Source organism: Meles meles, chromosome 4, assembly GCF_922984935.1.
Source record: "Meles meles chromosome 4, mMelMel3.1 paternal haplotype, whole genome shotgun sequence".
NCBI lineage: Eukaryota > Metazoa > Chordata > Mammalia > Carnivora > Mustelidae > Meles > Meles meles.
In genome coordinates, this window is record NC_060069.1 from 97,110,495 (window position 1) to 97,135,845 (window position 25,351).

The window sequence follows — 25,351 nt, forward strand, 5'->3', positions numbered from 1 at the left end:
GGAAAATCAAAAAGTTAAAATTTCAGTCTCAGGTCCCAGCTCCCTAAAGCCAGTCCCCCAAACCCCCTGTGCCAAGGTCCTCTTATATTATGAATTAATCACCACCACTCCCTTTTATTCTTTTTTTTTTTTAAGATTTTTTTTTTACGTATTAGAGAGAAAGTGCGTGCCTGCGGGTGCACAAGCAAGGGCAAGGGTAGAGGGAGAGGGAGAAGCAGATTCCTTGAAGAGCAGGAAGCCCAAAGTGGGGCTCAACCCATGACCCTGAGATCAGGACCTGAGCTGAAGGCAGACAGGTCACCGCTTAATCAACTTAGCCACATAGGCACCCCTACTACTTTTAATTCCTATGTAGTTTTGAGTTCCTTCACCCCCAATCAAAAAAGTCCTAATAATACACCTTTTAATCCAGTCACTATACTTCTGGGAATCTTTTTTTTTTTTTTTTTAAGATTTATTTATTTATTTGAGAGAGAGCGAGCGCACAATGGGGAGGGGCAGAGGGAGGGAATCTTCAAGCAGACTCCCTGCTGAGCAGGGAGCTCAAAGCAAGACTTGATCTCAAGACCCTGAGATCATGATCTGAACTGAAACCAAGAGTCCAAGGCTAAACCAACTGAGCCATCCAGCTGCCCCTCTGGGAATCTATTCCAAAGAAATACATAAGAGGCATGTATATATATATAAACACACACACACACACACACACACACACACACATACATGCATACATACACACAATGTAATCACAACCACATGGAGAAGAAAAAGCCCTGAAAATAAATTATATCTTTTTTCCTAAAATGCTTATATATTTCCCATTTTCTCTACAATGTGGATAAGCATGTATTATTAATTAAAATATTAAAATATTTATTTCAGAAACTTTCCATATCATACCCACATATGCACACACACACATCTATAAAATATGAAATCACTAATGAACAGGAAAATCACTAGGCCAGGTGAAAGAAGATAAGATGTACTTGAGCGATTTTTCCATCAGTTGAAAGATTTTCCATAATTAAAAAGATATGTGGAAGTTAGAGGGGATGGGGCAATTTATATACAACCAAGACATCACCGAAATGAAAGAGCATGCCTCACTCAGCCAAAGCAGGGGCCAAAAATCTGAGCTTTGGAATACATGAAAAGGAAATGATGAGCTCGCAGCTGATTCCTGATTGGCAAGGACATGGGGATTCATGGGCAGAAGGGACCAAATTGGAATGGAACTCTGAATAGCAAAGGACAGAATACATTTATAACCATGATTACTTAGGAAAGGAAGTAAAGGACTCAAAGGTAAGGTCATGACGTCATGAAAAGTTTATTTACAATAAATGTATTTATCAGAAGAATATTTTCTAATCATGAAGATTAGATAGGCAGAATGAACTTAACATGTTTATGTCTGGCCTGAGATTATTGGAAACCAGTATGGTATTTTGTATCTCAACTCATGTAGATGATAATTATGCCCATTTGGGGTTAGAAAATTCCTAACAATGAAGTGCCCCTTATTTGGGGCCCATAACTTTTCCATGAGGAGGGAAGGGGAGAAAATCAAGAAAGCCACATGTCTACAGGTGTGTGTTTCTGGAGATCTTATGCAGCAGCAGGAAAACAGGCACTCATTAACAAAAGCAGGTTTCTTTAGTTTGACAACTTTGAGTCTTGTGTAAGGACCTAGTAGAATGAAGAATACTGCTGTATTCTTCAAGCTATCTAATACTAGATGTGGTATGAAAATCACACATGGAACATAAACTATGTTGAGAACCTATGTTATGGTAGAAGGCAAAATTCTTGTTCTGGGATTGAAATCCAGGATTCTCTGGATGGTCAACAAAACACATACAAGAAGCTCCCTGTTTGGGCTTAAGGATGTGTTGGGTATTCCAATTCCCCTCCCTTGATTCTTACTGATGTCCCCTCTGTTGCTGATGTCACTTTTTCTCCCCTATCTGTTGAAAGCTGTGCACCCTTTACTGGGGAGGAGGTGGAAGGACTTATTAGACTGAGGGCCCAACGCTCTCACCCTCCAGTCTTCCCAGTTCCATCATTTCATTTTCCAATCATTGAAGGAGGGCAAGAGGAACCACCCTTTTAAAATTAAAGGGTACTAGGGACACCTGGGTGTCTCAGTTGAGCTGCTGCCTCAGGCTCAGATTATGATCCCAGGGTCCTGGGATGGAGTCCCCTACCCCTTGCTTGGCAGGGAGCCCGCTTCTCTCTCTGCCTTTGCCTGTGTGCACGAGCGCTCTCCTCTCTCTCCCTCCACACCCCCCACAAATAAATAAATAAATGAATAAAATATATATATTTTTTAATTAAAGGCTACTAGAGCCAGGAGATGGGATGTTTTGGGCACTAAGACAATGTTAGGATTTCTACAAATACTTACTGGTTAAATAAAGAAATAAAGAGCACAATGTGTTGTTGGATATAACTTTGTACCAGTGCCTAGATGGAAGGTGGGAGCTCATCCTGCCCCATATCCTGTAAGATACACTGTAACTCACGAATGCAGTGAAATGTTATCTTCTTGAAGTGTTTTGTGCTACAATGTGCAGTGAATTCTCAATACCTCCCATCAAAATCATAAAAGGTGGCAGAGAGATCACGTTATTTAAAAATTATAATAGAGGAACAGAAAGCATTTTGGTTTACTTTGCCTAAACTATTAAAGACTGAATGTAAACATTTGGATGACATTTGGGTCACAAAATGGAGGAGTTTTCTGAACTTGCTCTTAAAAAAACCAAAACAACAACAACAACAACACACCCACAGCCCTCTAGAGACTGTTTTATAAAAATATGTGATGAAATCCAGAAGGTGCTTTTATCTCCTACCACCCATACCAGAAGATTAATCTCTGTGGTCAATGTCTTGTTCTGGCTGGGGATGCGTTTGAGCCCAGCTCTGGAATCTTCTCCCATCAGAACATCTGTTCCACAGTTGGTAATGTTTGTTTAGTATTGCCCAAAAGAAGGGAGCAGAAGGGAAGAATTTTTAACAATGAGTCCCAAGATAGACTAGGTCAAAGGCACTGCTTATTTTTGAAAAGGCTTTTTTTCTTTTTTGAGTAATGTGACCTGTATGTTCAAAAAAGGAGGGCAGGTCATTGGGCCAAGAGATGGATGTCCATCCAATACTGGAATGCAGTTTAGCTTGTTTTTTACCACTTCTTGAATTTTCTCCCCAGAAATATTTGTTCATTGAATTATTACTACATTCCATACTCACTAAGCTTAGGGTTTTTTCTTTTTAATTATTAGATAGAAATTTGAATGTTTAACTTAAAATACAAATAATCATAAGTGGAGACAGTTTCTACAGTATCCAATTAGGATTCTATAAGAATAAAAAAAATCTAGTTGTCTTAAGAAATCTAAGTAAAATATGTAAATAATCTATATCATTTGGAAAAATGCCACGTTAACCAAGAAAAGGAGCTATTATTTCTTGGGCTCAGTGAAACCAGATTAAATTAGTTGATCAGTAAGTAAAATATCTTTTCATTTTTCTAAATATGGGAGGTTCAGAAAGATCAAGCAGGCCTGCATCTGCAGAATAGAAAAGTTACATTTAAGGCAAAATTCAAATTATTAGATGATATTTTAAAAAAAAATTCAGACTGTAACTTCTCTGTCATTAGTGCTATCTTTAAATTATTGTTTTTATAAGAATATTATTTGAGACTTCTAGCAAAGATCATTTATAAAGATTCTGAGTTTTACCCAGTAAAAAACCACTGAGGCCTAGCATTTGAAAACTTTGTAGAAACAGCTGGGTTTAGTTTCAGAGCTCCAAAATTAAATTGAAAGAGGGAAAGATCCTAATCCCTCAAACCATCTGTTCAAAGAGCAGTGAAAAAAATGATGACAGAGTCTTCAGCTGGGGGAACAATGACCTCTTAATGGAGATCTGAAAGTCCCTTTCCTAGTCACTATTTCAGCTGATCCTCCCAGCGTCCCTGTGAGTCTATATGGTAAATATTTTTACCCTCTTATTGCAGATAAGGACACTGAAGCTCCTTACTCCCCACCATACAGAACATCACTAGCAAAGGCTAGTCTTCCACTTGGTCATTTCCAAAATTCTTTTTTTTTTTTTTAAAGACTTTATTTATTTATTTGACAGACGGAGATCACAAGTAGGCAGAGAAGCAGGCAGAGAGAGAGGAGGAAGCAGGCTTCCCGCTGAGCAGAGAGCCCGATGTGGGGCTCGATCCCAGGACCCTGGGATCATGACCTGAGCCAAAGGCAGAGGCTTTAACCCTCTGAGCCACCCAGGCGCCCCCATTTCCAAAATTCTGTACCACCTTCCAGTTCCATTCTTCCTTCCGATCTCCCTTCTTCCTTTTCCCCTCCTGTTTCTTCTTTCTTCTCCTTCTTCCCACATTAATGGGGATGCCCCTTGAGTGTCAGAAATTATTCAATGTTGCTAGTGTTCACGTAAGAAACTATACCCACAATGGCAAGAAGGCTAAGCATTATTCGTAGAAATCTAGAGAAGTGGCATGAATGCCAGTCCTCTCTCTCTCTCTGCTTGCTTGCTTTCTTTTTCTTTCTTCCTTCCTTTCTTTCTTTTTTAAGAGTTTATTTATTCATTTGGGAGAAAGAGAGCGAAAGTAAGAGCAGAAGGAGGGGCAGAGGGACAAGCAGATGCCCTGCTGAGCAGGGAGCCCCACCTGGAACTGGATCCTGGGATCCAGGATCATGACCTGAGCCGAAGTTAGATACTTAACCAACTGAATCACCCAGGCACCCTCTCTCAGCCTTATTTCTATACTCTTCCCATTGAAAATGGAAACTTCACTATCCTATAAAACAGAAACAGCACATTACATATGGGTGCTGGACATTTTTTGCCAAAGAACTGAATTTGTATGGGTATTCTGCAGGCCTTTTGTGAAATGTCACCAAACTAAACAAAACACACGTGACACCTGGACTGCCCAAAGGAAAGGTTTCAGGGCAAACCTCGGGCAACAGATCTCAGAAAGGAGGTTATTAGTGAGGTCAGGAGGGAGCCCAGGAGATAAACGGTTGGCTGGGTGGGTGACCCTCAGACAGAAAAAGAAAAAAGTTTTGCTGATTTGCAGATTTAAGCGCAGTGGTTTTCAAACTTAATTTTTTAAATATAAAGTGTTTTGTTCAGATACATTTTTATCCCAAAGCATAAAACAAATAGGACTGAAGAAACCAAGAGTGCCCTGCTGAAGCGGGGCGGGGCATGCAAGAGACCTCACTGCAGGCCTCTATAGTGGTCCCTCTTATGGGAAAAGCATAGCACAAACTTTAACTTATTTATGTATTTATTCTGGGGGGGTGGTGGGGAGGGCAGAGGTAGAGCACAAATCCCAAGCAGGTTCTATGCCCAGCACAGAGCCTGATGTGGGGCTCAGTTCCACAACCCCGAGATCATGATCCCAGCCAAAATCAAGAGTCAGACGCTTAACCGATTGAGCCACCGAGATGCCCCACAAATGTAAGTTTTTGTTTTTTTTTAAAGATTTTATTTATTTATTTGACAGAGATCACAAGTAGGCAGACAGATATAGAGAGGAGGAAGCAGGCTCCCTGCGGAGCAGAGATCCCGATGTGGGGCTCGATCCCAGGACCCTGGGATCATGACCTGAGCTGAAGGCAGAGGCTTTAACCACTGAGCCACCCAGGCGCCCCCACAAATGTAAGTTTATTTGTACTTAAATATCCCTCAAAATAAGTAAGCAAGACCAATTTCTTAGGATTAAACTATGGGATCCCAAGCACGTATTTCAGGAAGAGTCCCTAACTCAAGCCCACTCCAGCCCTGGGAGGTTTCAGAGAAAAGGGTATGCTTCTTTTTCTTGGAAACTGAAATTCTACCTGAAGCAGGATAGGGGGCATGAGAATAAACTGTTTGCCTTCCTAGGGAACTTGCTGGGGGTTGTTGGACTATTGGGGGCTGCAAAAAGTTTATCCAGTTCTAAAATAAAAGTTTCATTTAGAGAAAGTTATTCGCAAACACACATCCCTCAGTCCTGCCCTGGGAAACTGTCATACTTTTTTACTCCTTTAGCAATGCACTATGTTCGGAACACATTATTTTTGTGTCCAATATCTTGTCAGATCCCCACCCCATAAAGCAAGCTGGACAGATATTATTATCCCCATTCTACACAGGAGGAAGCTAAGGCTTAGAAAAATGAAGGGACTCCCACAAGGTCACATGACAAATACATATGTCTTCTGATTCCTAATCCAGAGCTTTATGTATGCATGCTAGCTACATAAGTCTACATAGTAAAGGCCATGGATTTGGTGTTCTCTGTCCTTGGGGACCATCAGTGTCCTCATTACACAGCAGGTGTAAATAATAACCTGTTCCATCTCACTCACAGGATTAGGAAGGACAAAGGAGAGGATTTGGTAAAAACACTTGGTAATGCACCATGTAAGGGTTCCATACTCCCCATTGACCTCTGCAACCTTGGCAGGTTCTCTGTCCTTCTGTTAACCTGGACTTTACTTTTAAACCCCAAAATATTTGTCTCACAACATCTGATGGTTTGGTGCAAAAGTCTCTTGCAAAATTCGGCAGGTGACCAAAGTGGTCACCCAGCCATATTTTTGCATAACCTCAAACCGAAGTTCTCTCTCCCTATGTTGGAGATTCAAGGATGCATTGCCAAAGGCTTCCAAGACCGCTCTACTCTGAATGCCAAGCAGTGGCCATAAGGACTGTGAGTCCAGCTGATATGTTAAGGAGGGCCTCAAGGGATGTGTGCATAGGGGAAGCTGGGCCTTCGTGGGCATAGGGGAAGCTGGGCCTTCGTGAAGTCATCGCAGGCCAGGCTCTTTGTCTTGTCCTCAGCAGAATCAGAACCTGAATTTGGCAAGTTCATCTGAGAGTGATTCATTCTCTGCAACCAATTTCTGTGGGGATGACTTTGTGACATCTAATGGCAATTTTGTCTTTTTTTTTTTTTTTTTTTTAAATAAGAATTCACATTGGGTCTAGCCTCTGTATAGATGGGCACATCCCTCAGGAGGATAAGTGTGGATAGGGCTGTCTGGGTGATTCAGTGAGTTAAAGCCTCTGCCTTCGGCTAAGGTCATGGTCTCAGGGTCCTGGGCTTGAGCCCCACATAGGTCTCTCTGCTCAAGAGGGAGCCTGCTTCCTTTCCTCTCTTTCTGCTTGCCTCTCTGCCTACTTGTGATTTCTGTCTGTCAAATAAATAAATAAAATCTTTTAAAAAAGAAAAGTTGTTGATAAAAACAAAATCAGAGTAAAAAAAAGTGGCAATAGGGGCGCCTGGGTGGCTCAGTGGGTTAAAGCTTCTGCCTTCGGCTCAGGTCATGATCCCAGGGTCCTGGGATCGAGCCCCACATCAGGCTCTCTGCTCAGCAGGGAGCCTGCTTCCTCCTCTCTCTCTGCCTGCCTCTCTGCCTAGTTGTGATTTCTCTCTGTCAAATAAATAAAATAAAAGAAAGTGGCAATAATTTAGGGAATCTTTACACTTTTACATAATGGAACTGCCTTATTGTTTTTCCAAAGTATACACATTATACATGTACATTATTTAAAAACCCCGAATCATTCAAAAAACCCAGCAACACAGCAAAGCATGCGGAAGAAAGAGAAAAGCACCCATCCAGAAAAAAGCTATTGTTAATGTTTTGAGTGTATTCCCCCAGACTTTTTCTTATGCATATAGTTACCAAAATAGAATTATATGGTATATGTTTTGATATTAGATATCAAATATCTATAGATAGAGTTGGACATCTTTCCATGACAGCAAATATATGTCCTCCTTTTAACGAGACATATAATACGGGATATTTTTTTCTCAGGCTGTGAGGTAGTCTTCTGAGTCCTCCTTCCCTCTTAAAGGCCATTATTGTCTGAGCCTCTTCTCTTTCAGGGATTCCTGATGCTGGATGGTTCTGAGAAATGCACTGATTTGTTCTCTCTAACACCAACTGGTAGCCAGAAAACGCCACTGGCCAGCTGCATTTTCTCAGGCAAATTACTGTCTTGTCCAGGGCCCCAGGTTTCTCCGTGTATGAAACCAGAAGTTTGGACAACAATTTTCTGAGATTCCTTCAGCTCTAAATGACACATTAGCTTCTAGCTCATTGATCTCCATGGTTGCCTTGGCACAGGATGACCCTGGCATGGAATGGAAGGGGAGCCCAGCTGTGCACCGGCATGAGTTATTTATAGGCCCTGAAGAAGAACCCTTGTTGGTAGCGGATGCCTGAGTTAGCAGGGCTGGGGAGGCACAATGATCGGGGGCAGCGTTATGCCAGGGAAACAGCACTCCTGGTTTCCTTCCATCATGGCAGTGGGTGATGTCTACAAGAAGGCATCAAACTCACAGCATATCGTAAAGACAGCCTTTGGGGCAGCTCAGTCTTTCCTGAGCATGAGTGCCTAAACTGCAGGATAATTACAGTATTTGTAAATACTGATACTCATTTCCCGTTTTTAAAAGCTCTTTGGCCTATATCTTCTCCTGGAAGTCTCATTCCCCTCTTTGATGGGGAAATTGAGATTCAGAGAGTGTGATGATTTGCCTACGACCAGTGGACAATTATTTGCAGAATGAAGATGCCACCCCACGCTGCACCAGTGGATTCCTGCACCTCTACTCTCCATGTTGGATACCTAGTCACATGACAGACGCACACACATGGGCAAACTGCTCACACAGACGCACTCCTCCATCCCCACCCCACCACTACTAGGACCCAAGACAGCAAGCATTGTCCTTCCCTGGCTCCATCTACTCATTTAACACATATTTGTCAGCATTATGCTGCGCATCAGTGATAAAGTGGTGAGCCAGGAGACACGGCTCCTGATCTCACAGAGTCGACCAGAGTCATCGAGAGTCTAGAATGAGGCAGGGATAGGGTGGATGTGAGGATGGGACATTCAGTGTGATTACAGCAGCAATGGGCAATGCAACGTAGCATGGGAGCACCCAATTCCTCCTCAGAGGGATCAGGGAAGGCATCTTGGAGGATGAGACATGCACGCTGAGACCCAAATTATGGGCTGGAGTTGGCAAGACCCCGGGTGAAGCTAAAGAGAGATAGGAGGAGATAGGCAGGTTTCTGGGGATGACAACTGGTAAACCCTATGGGTATTTATGGAGCCAGTGTTTGTCTTAAGGGTAATGGTAAGTTATAAGATTATAACTAAGTTATAACTAGAAGTATAACTAGTATAACTAGTTATGTATATTAAAGTATAATATAGTATACTTTAGTATATATATAATATAGTATACTTTTAGTATATTAAAGTATAACTAGAAGCATGTGGACTAGCAAATTCTATCCTCATTACAAGCAAAGGGAAGCAGTATTAATATTCAGTAAGTTATAGATAATAACAATTATCAATGAAAATGATGATGGCTCGCATACCATATTCAATAAATACTAATTGATCAGTATTTAGACAAAAAGAGAAGCCTTATAGGAACTTGTAAAAAGGGAAATAAATGGTTAAATAAATTATGATCTTGTATAAAAAGTATATATGTATTTGCTTGTATATATGCACAGGATATCTACGGAAAGATTTCCAAAAAAATAACACTACTTCCTTCTGGGATGAGGAACAGGGAGGCTGAGGACAGGGATGGGAGGGACATTTTTTTACTACGTCCATTAGAGTCTTTTACATTGGGAAACATAAGACTGTGACACACACCCAATTAAAAAAATAAAATTATACTTAACAACTCATCCATTCAGCAGAATCCCCTAAAGAAGAGTGAGACTGAGCTATATATAATTACAAGAATGGGTAGTTCTCCAAGATCTTCTTTTATTTAAAACAGCCTATCTCAAAACATATACATGTTGTAACTTTGTGGGGAAAAAGAAGCAAAGCAACTCATTCTATGCATATGTTTTTTAGTATTTACACAGAGAAAGTTCTCTGTGCCGTTCAGTTCAGTAGCCATTGACCACATATGGCTATGTAAATTTAAATTAATTAAAATGTAGCGTTCAGTTCCTCCGTGGCTCTCGCCACATTCGAGAGCTACCAGCCACATGTGGCCAGTGGTTGACAAATCCGACAGTGCAGACAGAGCCCATTTCCCTCAGAAAATCTCCCTATACAGAACGAGTCTGGTTGAATCCAGCCCTGACTCACACATGGGACTGCAAAGGTGTGAGAAGGGACTCTGTACTAAATCTCCATATTGTTTGAATTTCTTTTTCTTTTTCTTTCTTTTTTACAATTGCTTTTATAATTTTACAAGAGAAGACGATGGCTTGCAACTGTGGCAGGTGTTTATGCCTCATGAAAATCACATTCTGTATTTTTTCATGACTCCTGCCAATGCCACTTAGGAGTCAAGGGAGAGCAGAGCACAGCCCAAGGGGCTATTCTGGTGAGGGGGTAATGGAGACCACCGCCATCCGGAATGGGAGCAAATGCACCTCTGGGAGGGAACCCCTCAGGTAGTGGCTGACCATCGAGCTAGTCTTGTTTCCTTCTGGTCCTCTGCTTTTCAGTCACAAGGGACAAAACTGGTTTGAGCGCCTGCCAGAAGGAAAGGCAGAGGCTGAAGTATTTTTAGTTCTTGGAGTTGTGGAATCTGGCAGAGGCGAGGCAGGCACTGGACAGGGAGGCCCACCTCCAAGGGACCCCAAGGTCAGAGACAGAGACCTCTCAGGGTGGGGAGGACACTTCTCTGAGGCGGGGACGGCCATCCCACAGCGGAGTGGGAGCATACTGCGCCAAGCTCAAAATGGCACCTGGGACTAAAACTGACAAGAACAATGGATCTGATAACTACTCCATGGTTTCTTAAACTAGAGGAATGACAAAGAGGAGGTGAAGAGAACCTCGGAAGAAAAAGAGATGGGAGGGAGTAGAAGTGTAGCCAGGAGGTAAATGGGAAGGGACATTACAAAATTTTCAACTCAAATAAAACTTGGATTTGAAATATTAAACATCGCTCTGGTTTTCATCCACAAGACAGAGAAAAGTGAAATTTCCTAAGATTATAAATAGATGGAATAAACCGAAACTCTGGGTTATAACTGCTTGGGGCACTTCATTTTTCCTCCCCCCCGGAGGAAGTTTAGTCCTAGCCTGGGGTCCAATTTTTTTCTTATCAGCAACAATAGAAACAGCAAAAATGACACAGAAGCTTTAAAGGTGGCTCAAGATTCTTCCTTTATCAAATTGGAATTTGAACAGGCACACTTGTGTCAATTGCTCTTTTCTTCTGTGGAAGAATTATAATGGTCATTTCATAAGCCATTTGTTCCTATAACCCTAGCCCAGGCAGGTGGGTGGCTCATGCTTCACCCTCGTTCTCTTTGTTCTTCTTTTGAGAATGTTGGTCCTGCCATATTGTTTTACACCCAATGCCTTGGCTTGGATTCTTCCCTCTGCCTGGAACATCTTCCTCTCAGGCAGAGACCTCTCAGATTCCACTCATCTTAGAAGACCCAGCTCCTCTGAGTCAGAATTAATGTCATCCACCTCCTGTTGTGGTTTGTGTGAGAGTCAGTTGAGAGTGTGTTCATCTCCTGCATGAGACTGTGAGATCCCACAGGGACAGACAGTGCGTCTTCATTCCTGTGTTCCAGCTAACCCAGGGCCTGGTTTATGGTAAGTGCTTAAAATGCTGATGTCCTTCTCTTCCTCCCCTCACAGAATCGCCACCTTATTCCCTTTATTCACATTATTAATATCTACTGAGCCAATGTACTATGGGGAAAACAGATTGTGGTAGGTTGAGTCATGTCACTCCAAAGAAGTCCATGTCCTTATTCTAGAACCTGTGAATGTTGTCTCATATGTCTAGAAGGATTTTTGCAGATGTGGTAAATCTAGGGATCTCAAGATGAAGAGATTACCTTGAATTATCTGATGTAACCACAGGGTCTTTACAAGGAAGAGGCAGGAAATCAGAGACATGTGATGAGGGGCCACAAACTGAAGAAGGAGAACAGCCTATAGAAGCTGGAAAAGGCAAGAAAATGGATTCTCTCTGAGAGCCTCCAGAAAAGAACCAGCCCTGCAGACATTGAACATACAGGCAAACAGGGCATGGTCCCAGTCTTCAAGGAGCAGCTTTTCTTTCTACATAGGGGAGAGACAATTTAGGACACTAGGACAATAGCCACGGAAAGTGAGAAGTAATGAAGGTCTACAATTCACCACCCTGATCACCTTCCTAAACATATTTTGTGGCCAAGCTTCCATCTTCAATACAGCACTGAGAAATGAAAACAGACTCCATATTTGATTCAACCCACGAGGAGTGCAGGGGGGATCTGTACGTTTTACAACCTGAGATTCTGTTTGTACAACCTACGATTGAGCCAGATCTACTACATTCAGTCAACTGTCAAACTGTGGTTGTAGAGCAAAGAAATAGGCATATGGGAAATAGCATCTAAGCCAGCTAAAACCTAGGCCTTCCGTGGTTCCATCAGTGATGAAAACAGGCTCATTTTTCAGATTTACAGCCCTCCTGAAATACAAGTGGAAACTAGAAGACTGGATGGTTGTCACTATGATTATAGCCTTGTACCATAACTCTCATTTTCCTCCCTTTTGATTTTGTTTTCAGGTTACTTTTTCTGATTACTAAAGAAATGTAAAATTTAGGAAGTTTGCCACAGTCCCACCCCAGAAATATTTATCAACAAATAAAAGTCTGAAGATTGGGGCACGTGGGTAGCTCAGTTGGGCAACTGCCTTCAGCACAGTCATGATCCCGGAGTCCTGGGATCGAGTCCTGATTTGGGCTCCCAGCTCCATGGGGAGTCTGCATCTCCCTCTGACCTCCTCCCTTCTCATGCTCTCTCTCACTCTCACTCTCAAATAAATAAAATCTTTTTTAAAAAGTCTGAAGACTTAGCATTTTTATGCATTCAACCAAAGAAAATAAATAATTGGATGTATATTAAAGATTTTTTTTTCAAAGAGGAAGCCCCTAGAGATAGATGGGAGCCTCAGAATAGTATTTGTTTTCAGCTCCCTTAACTTTCCATATCTGTAGCATTACTCAGGAACCACATTCTGAGCAATGAGGCCGAAGCAGGGAAAGACTTCCAGTCACCAAGGAAATACTAGCCATAGTGTTAGGTTTATTAAATTCCAGGCCATGCAATAGTTCATTTGGTCCTCATGATAACCTTGCACAATAATACCACAATCCCTACTTCACAAATGAGGAAACAGAAGCACAGAGAGACCTGGTAGCTTGTCCAGGGTCACAGAGCTAGCATGCGGGAGAGCTGAAATCTGAACCAAGTCAAATTATCAGCAAAAAAGCCCATGCTAACCACCACATCACACTGCTTCTCAGAAAAGAAGTTAATTGATTTTACTGAACTGCACCCATGAAGACAGGAGCGCAAACAAACAGGAAGATTTTTTTTTGTCATAAGGATTAAAACAAAAAGGGTTTATGAAAAGTTGAAAGAATCAGGACTATCCCATTCCCATTATAATTTTTAAGATTCCCACCCTCCCCCCAAATTAAGTAGTAAAAATACATGTTTACTGTTCAGGATTTGAGCAATATGTAAAATGTAATGAAGAAAATAAAAATCATGTGGTTTCATTCAGCTGCTTCTTTCTGTGGGCTAAGTCAATGTTTCTGAAAATGAGATCAGAGATCAAGATCACCTGGAGCTCATCTTTAAAAATGTGGATTCCAAGACCCCATCTCAGACCTGCAGAAGCAGAATCTCTGAGGGACTGACCTCAGAATGCAGCCCTAGAGAGGCTAGAACTCATTCAGCGAAATCCCATGCTCTCCACAGACCCAGGTACTACGACCTACGCAAGAGCCCCTATGGAAGTTCTTACTACATGTCCATTTCGTTTCGAGGAGTCTGAAAAGGAATTTAAGGAGTATTTCTAATATTCCTTATAATGTACTAAAGTATACTATATTTAACTAATGCTTTTTTACATTTTGAAATTTAATTTAAAATTCAATTTTAAAAGTAAAAGCTGCAATTTTAGTCATTCTTATGCCCTGTAGAGTTTGAGTACCACTGCCAGAGGCTTAAAAAGAGAGGGCCAGAATTCTTAGACCCATATTTCAAAACTAATGTCCCCTACCCCTACTACCCTAAGCCCTAACCACCCCCCTCCTTCCACCTGTCTTTCCTTTCTGAAACCAAATTGTCATTGGGGCAGTAGAAAAAGGGGAACTGAAGAAACCATGTCTCATTTGAAAGTCAGGCTTGGGGTGAGAAAAAAAACAGATTACTCCATGAGTATATTTCCTGACCTTCAGGGTTCTGTGCCCAGGCTCCAAACAGCTTTAATGCACCCCAAAGGGCCCCCAAGTAGCGTTTGTGTCCTCAGTTCTTTTTCTTTTTAAAAATTTTACTTATTTCAGAGAGAAAGAGAGAGAGAGAACACTAGAGAGAGCAAGCAAGCATGAATTAGGGGCAGAGGCAGAGGGAGAAGCAGGCTCCCCGCTGAGCAGGGACCCTCCCCAACACAGGGCTCAATCCCAGGACCCTGGGATCATGACCTGAGCCAAAGGCAGACGCCTAACCAACTGAGCCACCCAGGCGCGCTGTGTCCTCAGTTCTGAGCCCATTCAGAGCCCTACAGCTAGCTTTGCTTTTCCATAAAGCAAAATGGCTCCTCCCCATTAACATCAGGCCCATGTTCTAGCTATTAGCCAAACAAAAGATTTTCCAAATATGGACCCAAAAAAGCATGTGCACTTTGAAGGCCACAATAAGCTTAAATAGCTAAAACATATTAAAAAAAAAAAAGAAAGCCAACAATTGATGCCAAAAGCGTGAGTCCTTAAGGAACAGAACAGCAAGACAAAAGCCAGAAAGAGGAACAAAAATATGCATTCTAGGGGAGGAGCAAGCAGGGAGGTGTAGATTTATATGGAAGAGCTGACATCATTGTTTCCCAATAATGCTCTGCATGCAGGAAACAGATGGGAAAGAAGTGGTGGAAGGGACTACTTATGGTAACAGCGCATGCTCTCTGTTCAGAAGCCTGCCATTTGGAACCTAAATGTTTTACTTTGAAAAACTGGGGATGAGAGCGCCATTGCCAGAAGTTTTATTAAAAGTCTAGCTAAATCCTGCTGAACTTATCATCTTGGCAATGCATGGTAACATGCAGCTCTGCATCTCAGAGCCTGATTTACTGCCAGCTGACCTGTTTGGGTCCAGGGGACACAAAGCTGTGGAATGGGAATTTAATATTGGACACACAGGCTTTTGGTCCTGGTTCCTCTACCTCCTGGCTGGGTGATGTTAGGCAAGTTACTTAACCTGAGTTGGTCTTCATATAAAGAATGGAGTTGCCCACCAATGCCATACTGGTAGATTGAATCAAGACACATAATTAGGAGGGTCACTTAACACCATTAAAGAATTTTTTCTCTTTTACCAGACTCCCTCGTTGTCCTGCCCTTAGGCAGGGCACCAACAACAGCTACACCAGTCACCACTCTTGATACCATCAGCTACTCTGTCTTCTCCTGAGGGTAGTTTCACTCTCCTGCCACTGAAGACAGCTCCCACCCTCAAGTCGGGTCACAAGAAGTCCCTCTCAACTCCTTTTCCCAGAATTTCAGCGTCTCTCTCTCCCTCAGGGTGCAAGAAGGCATGACCAAGACAAGTATCAGGCAAGACCATGTTGTTTCCTGTCTGTAGACACCAAGCATCCCCTCTCCCCTCCATCTCTGCCATTCCTCATGGTCAGATTATATTTATCATGGAGCCCTTGATACTCCATGATAAATTTCATTTTTGGTACTTCTTTGAGCTATCCTCCCCTCCCATGACCTCACCAGGCTGAGAGCAACTTGAGAGCATCTTTGTAAATCCGAGAGTGTCTTGCACACTAGTTAAATACTTGTTGCGTTGAAATGAAAAAACAAAAACAAAAACAAAAAACAACAACAAAAAAACCCCCACACAAGATGGTTTCTGAATAAAAACATGAAAAGATCCAGGGAAAGAAATATGCATAATTGAACAAATTAGCTCAGTTGCCTGTCACGAAAGCTATAGATTTATTTATAGTTTGCCAGAATCCTATTTTACATGTCAAATTGTTTTCTGGTGTCTTTAACAGTAAGAGCTGGGATATGTTGCTTTGGGAGAGGGGGTGACATTCATCCCTCTCTCTCTGGGGGAGGTGGAGAGGGGGCCCCCAAAGGCATTCTGGGGCAGCATCAGGCTATGGGCGTGGTACTAGGGCCTGGTATGCATCAGCCAAGCTTGAACTAGAACAAAGAGTGCCTGAGACTCCATCCCAGAAACTCAGTTGGTTCTGGGGCCCCGCCAAGAATGTGGTTCATACCAAGGAGTGACTGGTGAGGCACTTGGAAAAGGCAGTGTTTCTGGGGCGTCCTGTGCAAAGTCTGGGTCACTTTCTATCTTGGAATAGCTAGGAGCCCCCAAGGGGAACCTTAAACAATCTTGGATTCCTGACGCTGCAGCAGCCCATCAGCAGTGTCTCTGGCCCTGAACTTCCTAGAAGGGCTCGAACACTGACTTCCTGAGGAGGAAATAGGGTCAATCAACCAAGTGCTATGTGCTGGCCATGGGGCTCACCCCGAGAGGCACTTTGCACCACCAAATCTGCCTGAGCTGCTGACTGCCACCTGCCTTCAGCAGAGCTCACCACCGACATGCCAGTTAGAAAATAGGATAGTAAGGGAAATGAAGATCAAATTGGGTGTCTGGGACTCTAATGCAATGGGTATTCCAAGAAGAAAGAGGATTGTGGCTGCAGTGGGGAGGGAGGGGCCTGGGAGGAAAAGGTGGGGTCTGGTTGGTCTTGAAAGCTGGCAGGTTTAGAATAGATTTGTGTGAAAGGCGCCTTGCACAGGGGAAAGTGCCATGCAAATGTCCTTTGTTATTATTATTAATGATCTAATGGCTGGGGGAAGAACAAAGCAAAGAGAGAAAAAGCTATTTTTTTTGCAGGGTTATGGGTTTGTGTTTTGTTTTGTTTTGACAAAACTAATGTAAATGCCAAATTGTAAACTGTGCTACTCTGGGAGACTGTGTTTGTGCTTAGGACTGTGGCCCTTGGGAGTCAGGTAGATCTGGATTTAAATCCTGCCGTTCCCATCTCTAAAATCTTTGTAACGTATTTAACCTCTTTCATCAAGTTTCCTCCTCTATAAAATGGGGATTAAAAATGCCTGATTCTTACAGATGTCAAAAATATTACTTTGTATGGATAAAGGGACTGGCACATAGTAAGCAATCAATGCAGACATTAACTCTAACTACTAATAAAAATAACAAGCAAGTATGACCTGGAGCTCAGCCTTCATTTCTGGGTCCCTTCTCTCTTTCCAAGACACCTACTTTTCTTCCTTCTTCCTTTAGCTACCAGCAGCATCATGCTCTCATCTTTCTCCATAGAAGTTGCTCTTAGAAAAAAATCTAATACTGGTATCTGCTCTTCTCTGAATCGCAGTCAGCATCTTTTCTCTGCATGCTCTTTATTCTAAACCTTCCCTAAAACTGAATCCTGGAGGGGAGGGTTAGAGGGACAGGCTCCAGACTCCCGAAGCTTTAGCAGGATGCGGCCCCACGGCAATAAGGACTTGAGGCCAGCCCTGCCAGGGAGGAGCATTAAGACCACTTGAACTCAAGCGCGGCATTTGTATCGGGGCATAGAGTTAGCTCAGAAAACTGGGTGGGACACGCACACATAAGCAAAAAGAAAAGTCATCTGATGGGAATAAGTGGGAAAAAGCTACATTGGCTTACATTCAAGACAACTTACGAGTGAAAAACGAAACAATAAGAAAACAAGTAGCTCCACGTTCCTGGGCCTCCAGACCTGTGTGAAGGCACCACAGAGGGGACAGTGGAATTCTGAAACCCAGAGGCCAGTGGGGGCGGACAGTTCACCCTGATCAGTCTGTTCTGGAGGAAATGAGCACCAGGTCACCCCAATTAGAAGGGTCTGTCATTACTTTGTTCCAAAAATATTTAGCTACAATATCTACTGGAAAAAAAAGAGCCTCAGACTAAGTCCTGGGTCTTTCAGCCCACCTGCTTCTCCCACCCACAGACAGCCACGCTGCCACAAAATCCCAGGAAACTCTCCAGTGAGGTGATACCCAGGAACAAACAGTCCCCAGCAAGGGTTTCAGGACCGCCTAGGTCAATCAGCTTCTGGAATTCAGAATGCGTTCTCCCCTCCTCCCCACTCCCACAGGAAAGTTCTCCAGTTAGCCTACAGATGCCTGAGGGAGTAGGGGTGGGGTGGGGTGCGGTGGGGTAAAAAGGATGCAGCAAAATCTCCAATGGCTCAGGAAGCTTATCCCCCACTCACAGCATTGGCTATGGAAAAGGGTGCTCCCGCTTTCATCACGTTTCCCTCTGCCCCAGCACAAGGCCAGGCCTCCAGCTCCCTCCTACCCCATAGCAGATGGTTCACTTGGCTTCAGGGAATGGCTGGTGACAGAGAGTGGGCTTCCTCAGCAGGGCCAACGCCCCAGCCTCCTGAGGCTGGAAGGCATCTGAGTGGCCGCCTGTGGGGGTGGGTAAGGGAAGTGGAAGGGTTAGGCCGTGCCTGTGGTCGAGGGGCTGTGGGCATAGGTCTGGAGAGTGGCAGGAGGGAGGGCTGTGGGTAAATGGAAGTAGCTGTTTCTATTCTCCATGAGGGTTATTTGCCATGTCCAGACGATGCAGAGTAAGTGACCGTCGGACTTTGTGTTTTCAGTTTGCTTCCGGCATAAGGCCTTAATTCTCCTGCTTGGGTTCTTCCTGTTCAATTCTGGGACCAAGATATGGGGATGTCCCTCGAAACTCAAGCCTGTGAGGTTGTTGTTCTGTCCCCACAAGCTCAACCTCCAGGACCTGATTTCTCTTTCAGTTCCCTTTGGTTACAGGCGCGGCTGGGAAACTTTCTCAGAGCTTTCTGAGGGTCCTTTCGACTTAGTTTTACATTTTGCTCTTCCACACTATGCCCCGAGGGTCTACTCTCCCGTGGCTCTGGGAAATCCCTGCAGGAAATGGCCTCTTCATTCAGTAGGGCAATCAATCCGCCTCCCGTCCCCCTTTGTGACTGACAAACCCAACTGACCCTATCATTTACATCTCATGGGAGCCCTTGCTCACTCAGTCAGGGATGGTAGGTGATTATACTAGGGCAAGTCCAGGATTTTATGATAATAATAGCTACATTCATAGCTTTCCATATGCACGTCCTCTGCCAAGTGCTTTGCCTGTATGAACTAGTTTATCCTCGTATCAGTCCTCTTATCACCATTTCACAAATGAGGAAACTGAGGCCCGGGGGGGTAAGTAACTTATACCAGGCAAAGTTGGAATTCAATGCCGGACAGTAAGCTTCCAGAACTCCTAATGCGAGTACCCAGCAGAGGCACCTGACTTGGGAGGTCAGGGAAGGTTTCCAGAAGGAGCTGAGACCTAAAGAATGAAGAATGAGGTAGGAAGGGTGTGATAAGGATGTGGCCGGTGAGATGCTGGGGAGGAAAAGCCTAAGCCAAAGAGCGTACCTTTTGTGGTTCTCCAGGCAGTATTAAATCCTGCCTTGAACAGAAAGACTTTGTTCCCATTTATGTTTGGGTATCTTATCTATTTGATTGTAGACAGTAGCTTTTACAGCTCCTCCCTCAGTTATGACAGGCAATCTCAGAGTGTCATTGAGTTACTGGTTTCTGAAAGTTTGTTCACATCCCCGAGACCGTAAATTTCTCGAGTCTGGGGTGCATGTTTCTCTCCCATGGTACCTCCCCCATGCCTCAGTCCCTATTTGTTAAATATACCAATAAACAGAACTATTTAGCCTCAGAAATTATATATATACATTTTTCTTCATTTTCAGTCTGATAAGAATTAGAAAAAAAAAGCCTCAGTCATAAAAAGGCTCACAATTCTTATCAAACTTCAGAGGATACATTCTGAATAGTCAAGATTCCTTATCCAGGGAGAAAATGGCCCATAAAACCCTACACTGAGAGCAGTGGTTCCCAACTCTGCCTGCACAACGGAATCATCTAGGAAGCTTTTAAAACATACCCATGCCTGCCTGGGCAACAAGACATTCTGATTTAATTCTTCTGAGATGGGACCTGGGCAAACCCTCACATTGCTTTTTTTTTTTTTTTTTTTTTTAAGCTCCTCAGGTGCTTCTAATGTGCCACCATCATGGCAAACCACTGGGTCAGACAATATCATCTTTTCCCAGAGATCAAATAAAGTGACAAAGTTGCTCAGAAGGGTAAGAAAGTCCTCAGCCTTCACCCTTCACAGTGGAGACAGCTGACGCAAACGCAGGCAGAAGACAGCTTTTCCGATAACGCACTCTTACTGGTCCCTGGTCTCCTGGCCCCAGCATTTCCAAGCCATGTGGGAAGAGCCCGGGTGCTGGGCTGAGGATGGAGAAGGTAAGGAATGCTGGTGGACGTGCTCTGGCTTCACGAGGCCTCACCAGCAACCTTCCAACCGCAGGTGATAAAATGATGGGGTTTTCATTACATTGCTACAAGCAATGGCCTTCGTGTTCACGGGTCAAAAAGAAGATGCCCCCAAACTGTACTATTTTCAGCATACCAGTGAGGGAGGGATGCTCTTCTGCCTCTACTCCAGCCAGGAAGATAATGCTATCTGGTTCCCCGGAGAGAGCTGAGGGTTGGCGTGGCAGTCATTGTGCTGGCCAAGTTGGCCACGAGCAACTTTGTGCCGTGCTTGAGTGTTCTCGCCAGGCAGCAGGAAAGTGGTCAAAGAAGCAGAGGGAAACTACCTTTCACATCAGGCCTGTGTGCAGCTGGCATGATCAACAGCAGGGTCTGAACTTGGCATCTGTGTGAATGCCCAGAGAAAACGTGTACATGATTGTGTGTGTGTGTGTGTGTGTGTGCGTGCGTGCGTGCGCGTGCGTGTTTCTATAAGGAAGGGCTTCTGGTTTTCATCAGCTTCCTAAAGATTAAGGCTGAAACTTAGCCCTGGGCAGCTTCTGCTCTGAGCTGGACACCTATTCGTCACCCACACACCCTCCGCCAGCAGATTTATCCGGCTGAAGGTAGCAGGGCTGGCCAGAGCAAGTGACTGAAGTGGATGACATTCATCTTTTACACTCGGCCTCAGGGTGTAGCTTCCCCATTTGCAGATGGCCTGAGTACAGCGAATTGTCACCAGCTTTGTCTTCTACCCCAGCTTCCCTCCCTGGCCAAGTATGAGTACTCTCTGGGCTTCCCTACATCTCTGTCCTTCTCTTCTGCCCTTCTGCTTCCAAACCTGGATCCATTTCTCTCTGTCTCTATGCAGGATCATTCCATTACCCTTGACTCCACACTTCAATACTCATGTCCGTCTTGTGAGGCCCTCCCCAGCCTTCTGGTTTCTTTACCATGCTGACTTGTCACCCTCAGGATTCTGGATTGAACTTCCAGGGTGGTGGGCAGAGGGGCAGTGCCCAGGTCAGCTTTTCCTCCCTGGAAGCAGAGTCCAGGCCTTGTCTACTAACCAATACATGCTTCAGAAAGTCCGTGAGGAAAACACACCATCTGAGAGAAAACCATTAGCATTTTGCTTACTGATGCTATACTGCAGGAAAAATAAGAGGCAACCACATAATGCATTTTAAATGTGGCAAAAAAAAAATCCTAATCACTCTCATTTATATAAGCTGTTTATTATGCACACCTAATTCTCGTGTGGCACAAGAATGGTGTCTAGATCATTAAGTGGGTCAGTTTCCTTTTGTTTCAAAGCTAAACTGTATTCAGGTACGTCAGACTTGAAAGTTTGCTGATCCTGTGACAGGGCTGTCTGCTTTCAATTTAGGAAAAAAAAAAAATCATTAGAGGAGAATGTTGGCCTAGATGAAAAAGCTGGGGAAGGAAGAGGAGCCTGGTAGGCCAGGTCCCTCGGCAACCTCCGTGATTTAATGTATGACCTTAGGCAGGTCAATTTACCTGTTTGGTCTTCCTTGCCTCCCCCACCCCCCACTTTACCAAGGCTGGGAACACTGGGTACTGGTTTTCAATTATTTTTCTTTAAGCAGTAGCCTCCTTCCTTTTTTTTTTCCTTCCCCAAATGAAACCTGTATGGAAGCCCAAAATATAAAGCAGGTGAAACAAGAGATGCCAAAGACTGCCTTTGAGGTGTCTTCACAGAATGCTGGGATTCCTCGCTCATCTTATGATTTATGACATTGTAAGAATGGGGCAGGACCAGCAAGCACCTCCATGCAACTCTCATGCTTGAAGGGGGGCCTAGAATAACACCCACATGGTGGGCAGGGGCATCACAGGAGCATTTGTAGTGAACCTGGACTTAAACTTGAAGTTCCTCAAGAAAACAGGTGGAGGGAAACATTTCCTTCTGAACTTCTGAGGGTAGTGATTAAGATGCACCCTTGGAGTTCTATCACATCCAAAAAAGTTTAGTTCAATTTTATTTCAAATTGCCCTCTCCCAGATTATCGGAGAGGATGAAATGAGATGACTGTTAAATCTTGGTTTCAAAAGAGGCAGTTCTGAAACCTGTGGTCCCCCAAGCTCTGAGATACTAAGCCATTTGTCCTAATGGAACAGCACACACTGAACTCTAGAATGCCACAGGAATATCACACCACTGCAAATTACTAGGTGGTACTGAGTCTTAAAAAAACAAAACAAAACAAACAAACAAAAAAACGGAACTGAAACAAAATCATTGCCCTGTTTTTGAGATGCACATTTGATAGGAGCTAATCAAATCGCTTTTGAGATGATTTTCCTGGAGGCAGAATTATTCTGCACAGTTAAACAGCCCTCCAGTTTCCTCCTTTGTTATAGCTCTCTATGTGTAAACACAAGGCCTATATAGTGAACTGTTTTCTCTCTCACTTAAGTTTCTGAAGACAAGGCCTTTTTGTCACGGTATGCACAAGACCAGTCAACCTTACAAAAGGAGTCATTTTCTGCTCAATTTCCCCAACTTTCCTATGATTAAAAACTTCTAACTCCAAATGCTGTTATTGTACTCTAGATTGTTTTCTTTCTCTCTGCCCCAACAAATGTTTAAATTGTCTCTACTCTGCAGGATTCCCCCCCATCCTTTTTTTTTTTTTTTAATCCAGTCTGACCTTGAAAACAGAGACGCTGGCTCTCTTTTTCTTTTATATGCCCTAAACTATTTTAAAATCCGGGCCCTCTGACCTTTTTACAACACTCTTCTTGTCTGACACACCAAATGCTAATCTGAAAGCCAAGAGGAGGTAAAGGGTCTGGGGGGTTGGGAAGGGGAGGGAGGGAGGTACTATATATCTGGCATCCGTTCAGAAATTCAGAAAATGTTTGTGCAACCACTCCCCCAGCCAGGATCCACCGCACCCCCTGCCTTCCAGCACATTAATAAAAAAATATGCGAGCAGATGAAATTGGAGAGCCCGGGAAGGACACCCAAGGCGGTCGTAATTATGTACCCGGAGAAGCCCAGTGATCACCATCCCACAAGTCCAGCCCGCATCCCTCCCCTCCGACATCCACACTTCGCGATCAGGACCCCCGGAGCTCCCACCCCCAGCCCGCAGAGGTAGCGGGTTAAACTTGAAGCAGCACCGCCCATTAACGGCTGGTGTGCGACCAGCGGAAGGACCGCCACAACCTCTGCACGTCGGGGCGGGAGCGCGGTGCACCTTAGGAATCATACGTGTTCTTTCAAAAGAAAAAAAAAAAAAGTACACTGCGCCCACAGGCCTGGACTACATTAACTTGTGAACCGAATCTAACACACCCCAGCAGAGTCCATCTCGCCCTCAAACAAAAAGAAAAGGTGGGGGTGGGGGGCGAAGGCACTTTACCATCCTGTCCGGAGCTTTCCAGATACTCGGTCAGGTCACAGCCGAAGGCGCTGGCGGCTCCCTTTCGTTTCAGCTTCTGCTTGGCACCCTTGTTCTTCATGAGTTAGTCCCAAAGAGGTTGCCCCTCCGTCTCTCCCTCCCCTGTGCGTGGCACCGCGCCTAGGCCGGTCTCTGGGGTCAGATCACGGGCTGCGGCGCGGCACTGAGGGGCCGCATGGGCGCGCGGACGAAGAGCGGCCCGGGGCAGCGCGCATGGAGCCCGCGGGGCGCTGAGCCCGGCGCGGCCGCGGAGCCTGGAGTCCACGGCGCGCTCCTCCAGGGCCGCGGGGCGGGAGGCCGGGCGGAGCTGGCGGCCGCGGGCCGGCCGGCGGGAGTGTCACTTCCTCGCTCGGAGTCCCGGGGACTTTCACGGGCTCCGGCGGTGTCTTCGGGTGTTTTCCTCCGCCTCGGAGGGAGGGCGAGCTCTCCTCTCCGCCTCTGCAGATGCCCGGGAGAGGACGAGCGCGCGGCGAGCGGGCAGCAGCCGGGGGGCGAGCAGACAGCCCGGGGGCTGCGTGGCTCCTCTGCCCTGCGCCCGCTGTCTTGCCTTCAGACGGCTTCGGGAACGCGAAAAACAAGCATCCTGTCTCTCTCGCCCGCCCTCACGCCGTCCTTTTTTTCCTGTCTTACAAATCCTAGGATCATCCAGCTCAGGAAATGCTGGAAGGAAGTTAGCTAGGGAGGGGGGCGGAGGGTGGAAATTTTTGGCAGCTCCGCGCTGCGTGTGTATGGGGCCGGAGGAAGTAGGTGGGTGGGTTGAGGAGTGCGGGGTGGGGGGGAGGACGCGCTCCGCCGAGAGCTGGTCGGCGGCTCTGGAGATAACTGGGCAGCTCGGGAGGAAACCGCCGCGCTCCCAGGAGGACCCGCAGCCCCAGCCGCCCGCTTCCTGCCCCACCGCGGCTCTTGGAGGAGGGCGGGAGGAGGCGCGCTGGCCTTCGGGACGCAGGGTGCTAGGTGGAACTGTAAAAAAGTCCTGCCTTGTTTTGATCCTCGTTGTCACCATCTCTTTGACACTTTCTATTTTGGTGCCTGCGTTCTCCTACACAAACACTCGACGTAGTGACAGAGACAAAGACAGGGAGTCCAGCGGAGAAACCCGACGGCGAGCGGTTTTCCGCCAGCCACTCCCATCCTCCTTCCCCCGCGCCCAGGTACCCCCAACCCCGTTAGCTCCCCTCCTACGCTGAGGGAAGACTGGAGGCTGCCGCCTTGTAACCGCTGCCCAAGAAATCAGAGCTCTGATTACAGTTTACCCACACACACACACACACACACACACACCACTGCACACATGCATTATTGCAAGTTTGCCAAGTGGAAGTGATTTGCGGGGTATCCAGGATTTAAGGTGACTGATATTAGAGCATAATGGGAGAAAGGAGTCTCCCGGGCCGTTTGATAATTTGTCTCCAGTTTTCAGGAGGACGTGATTTTTTTCTTCTCCAGTTAGATCAGAAATTCCTTGACTTCTGTGTACTCAGCACAC

At 44.9% G+C, this 25,351-nt stretch overlaps 1 protein-coding gene across 1 annotated transcript in view; it reads right to left on the bottom strand.

The window, feature by feature from the left end:
* The window catches only part of ARHGAP31 (Rho GTPase activating protein 31), a 109,606-nt gene extending 85,652 nt beyond the window's left edge, over nucleotides 1-23,954 (bottom strand). The window contains exon 1 of the mRNA XM_046001438.1: nucleotides 23,827-23,954. Within this exon, the coding sequence (XP_045857394.1) occupies nucleotides 23,827-23,926 (100 nt within the window). The 5' untranslated portion in view covers nucleotides 23,927-23,954. The remainder of the gene's footprint in view (nucleotides 1-23,826) is intronic.
* Between the last annotated feature and the right edge of the window lie 1,397 nt (nucleotides 23,955-25,351).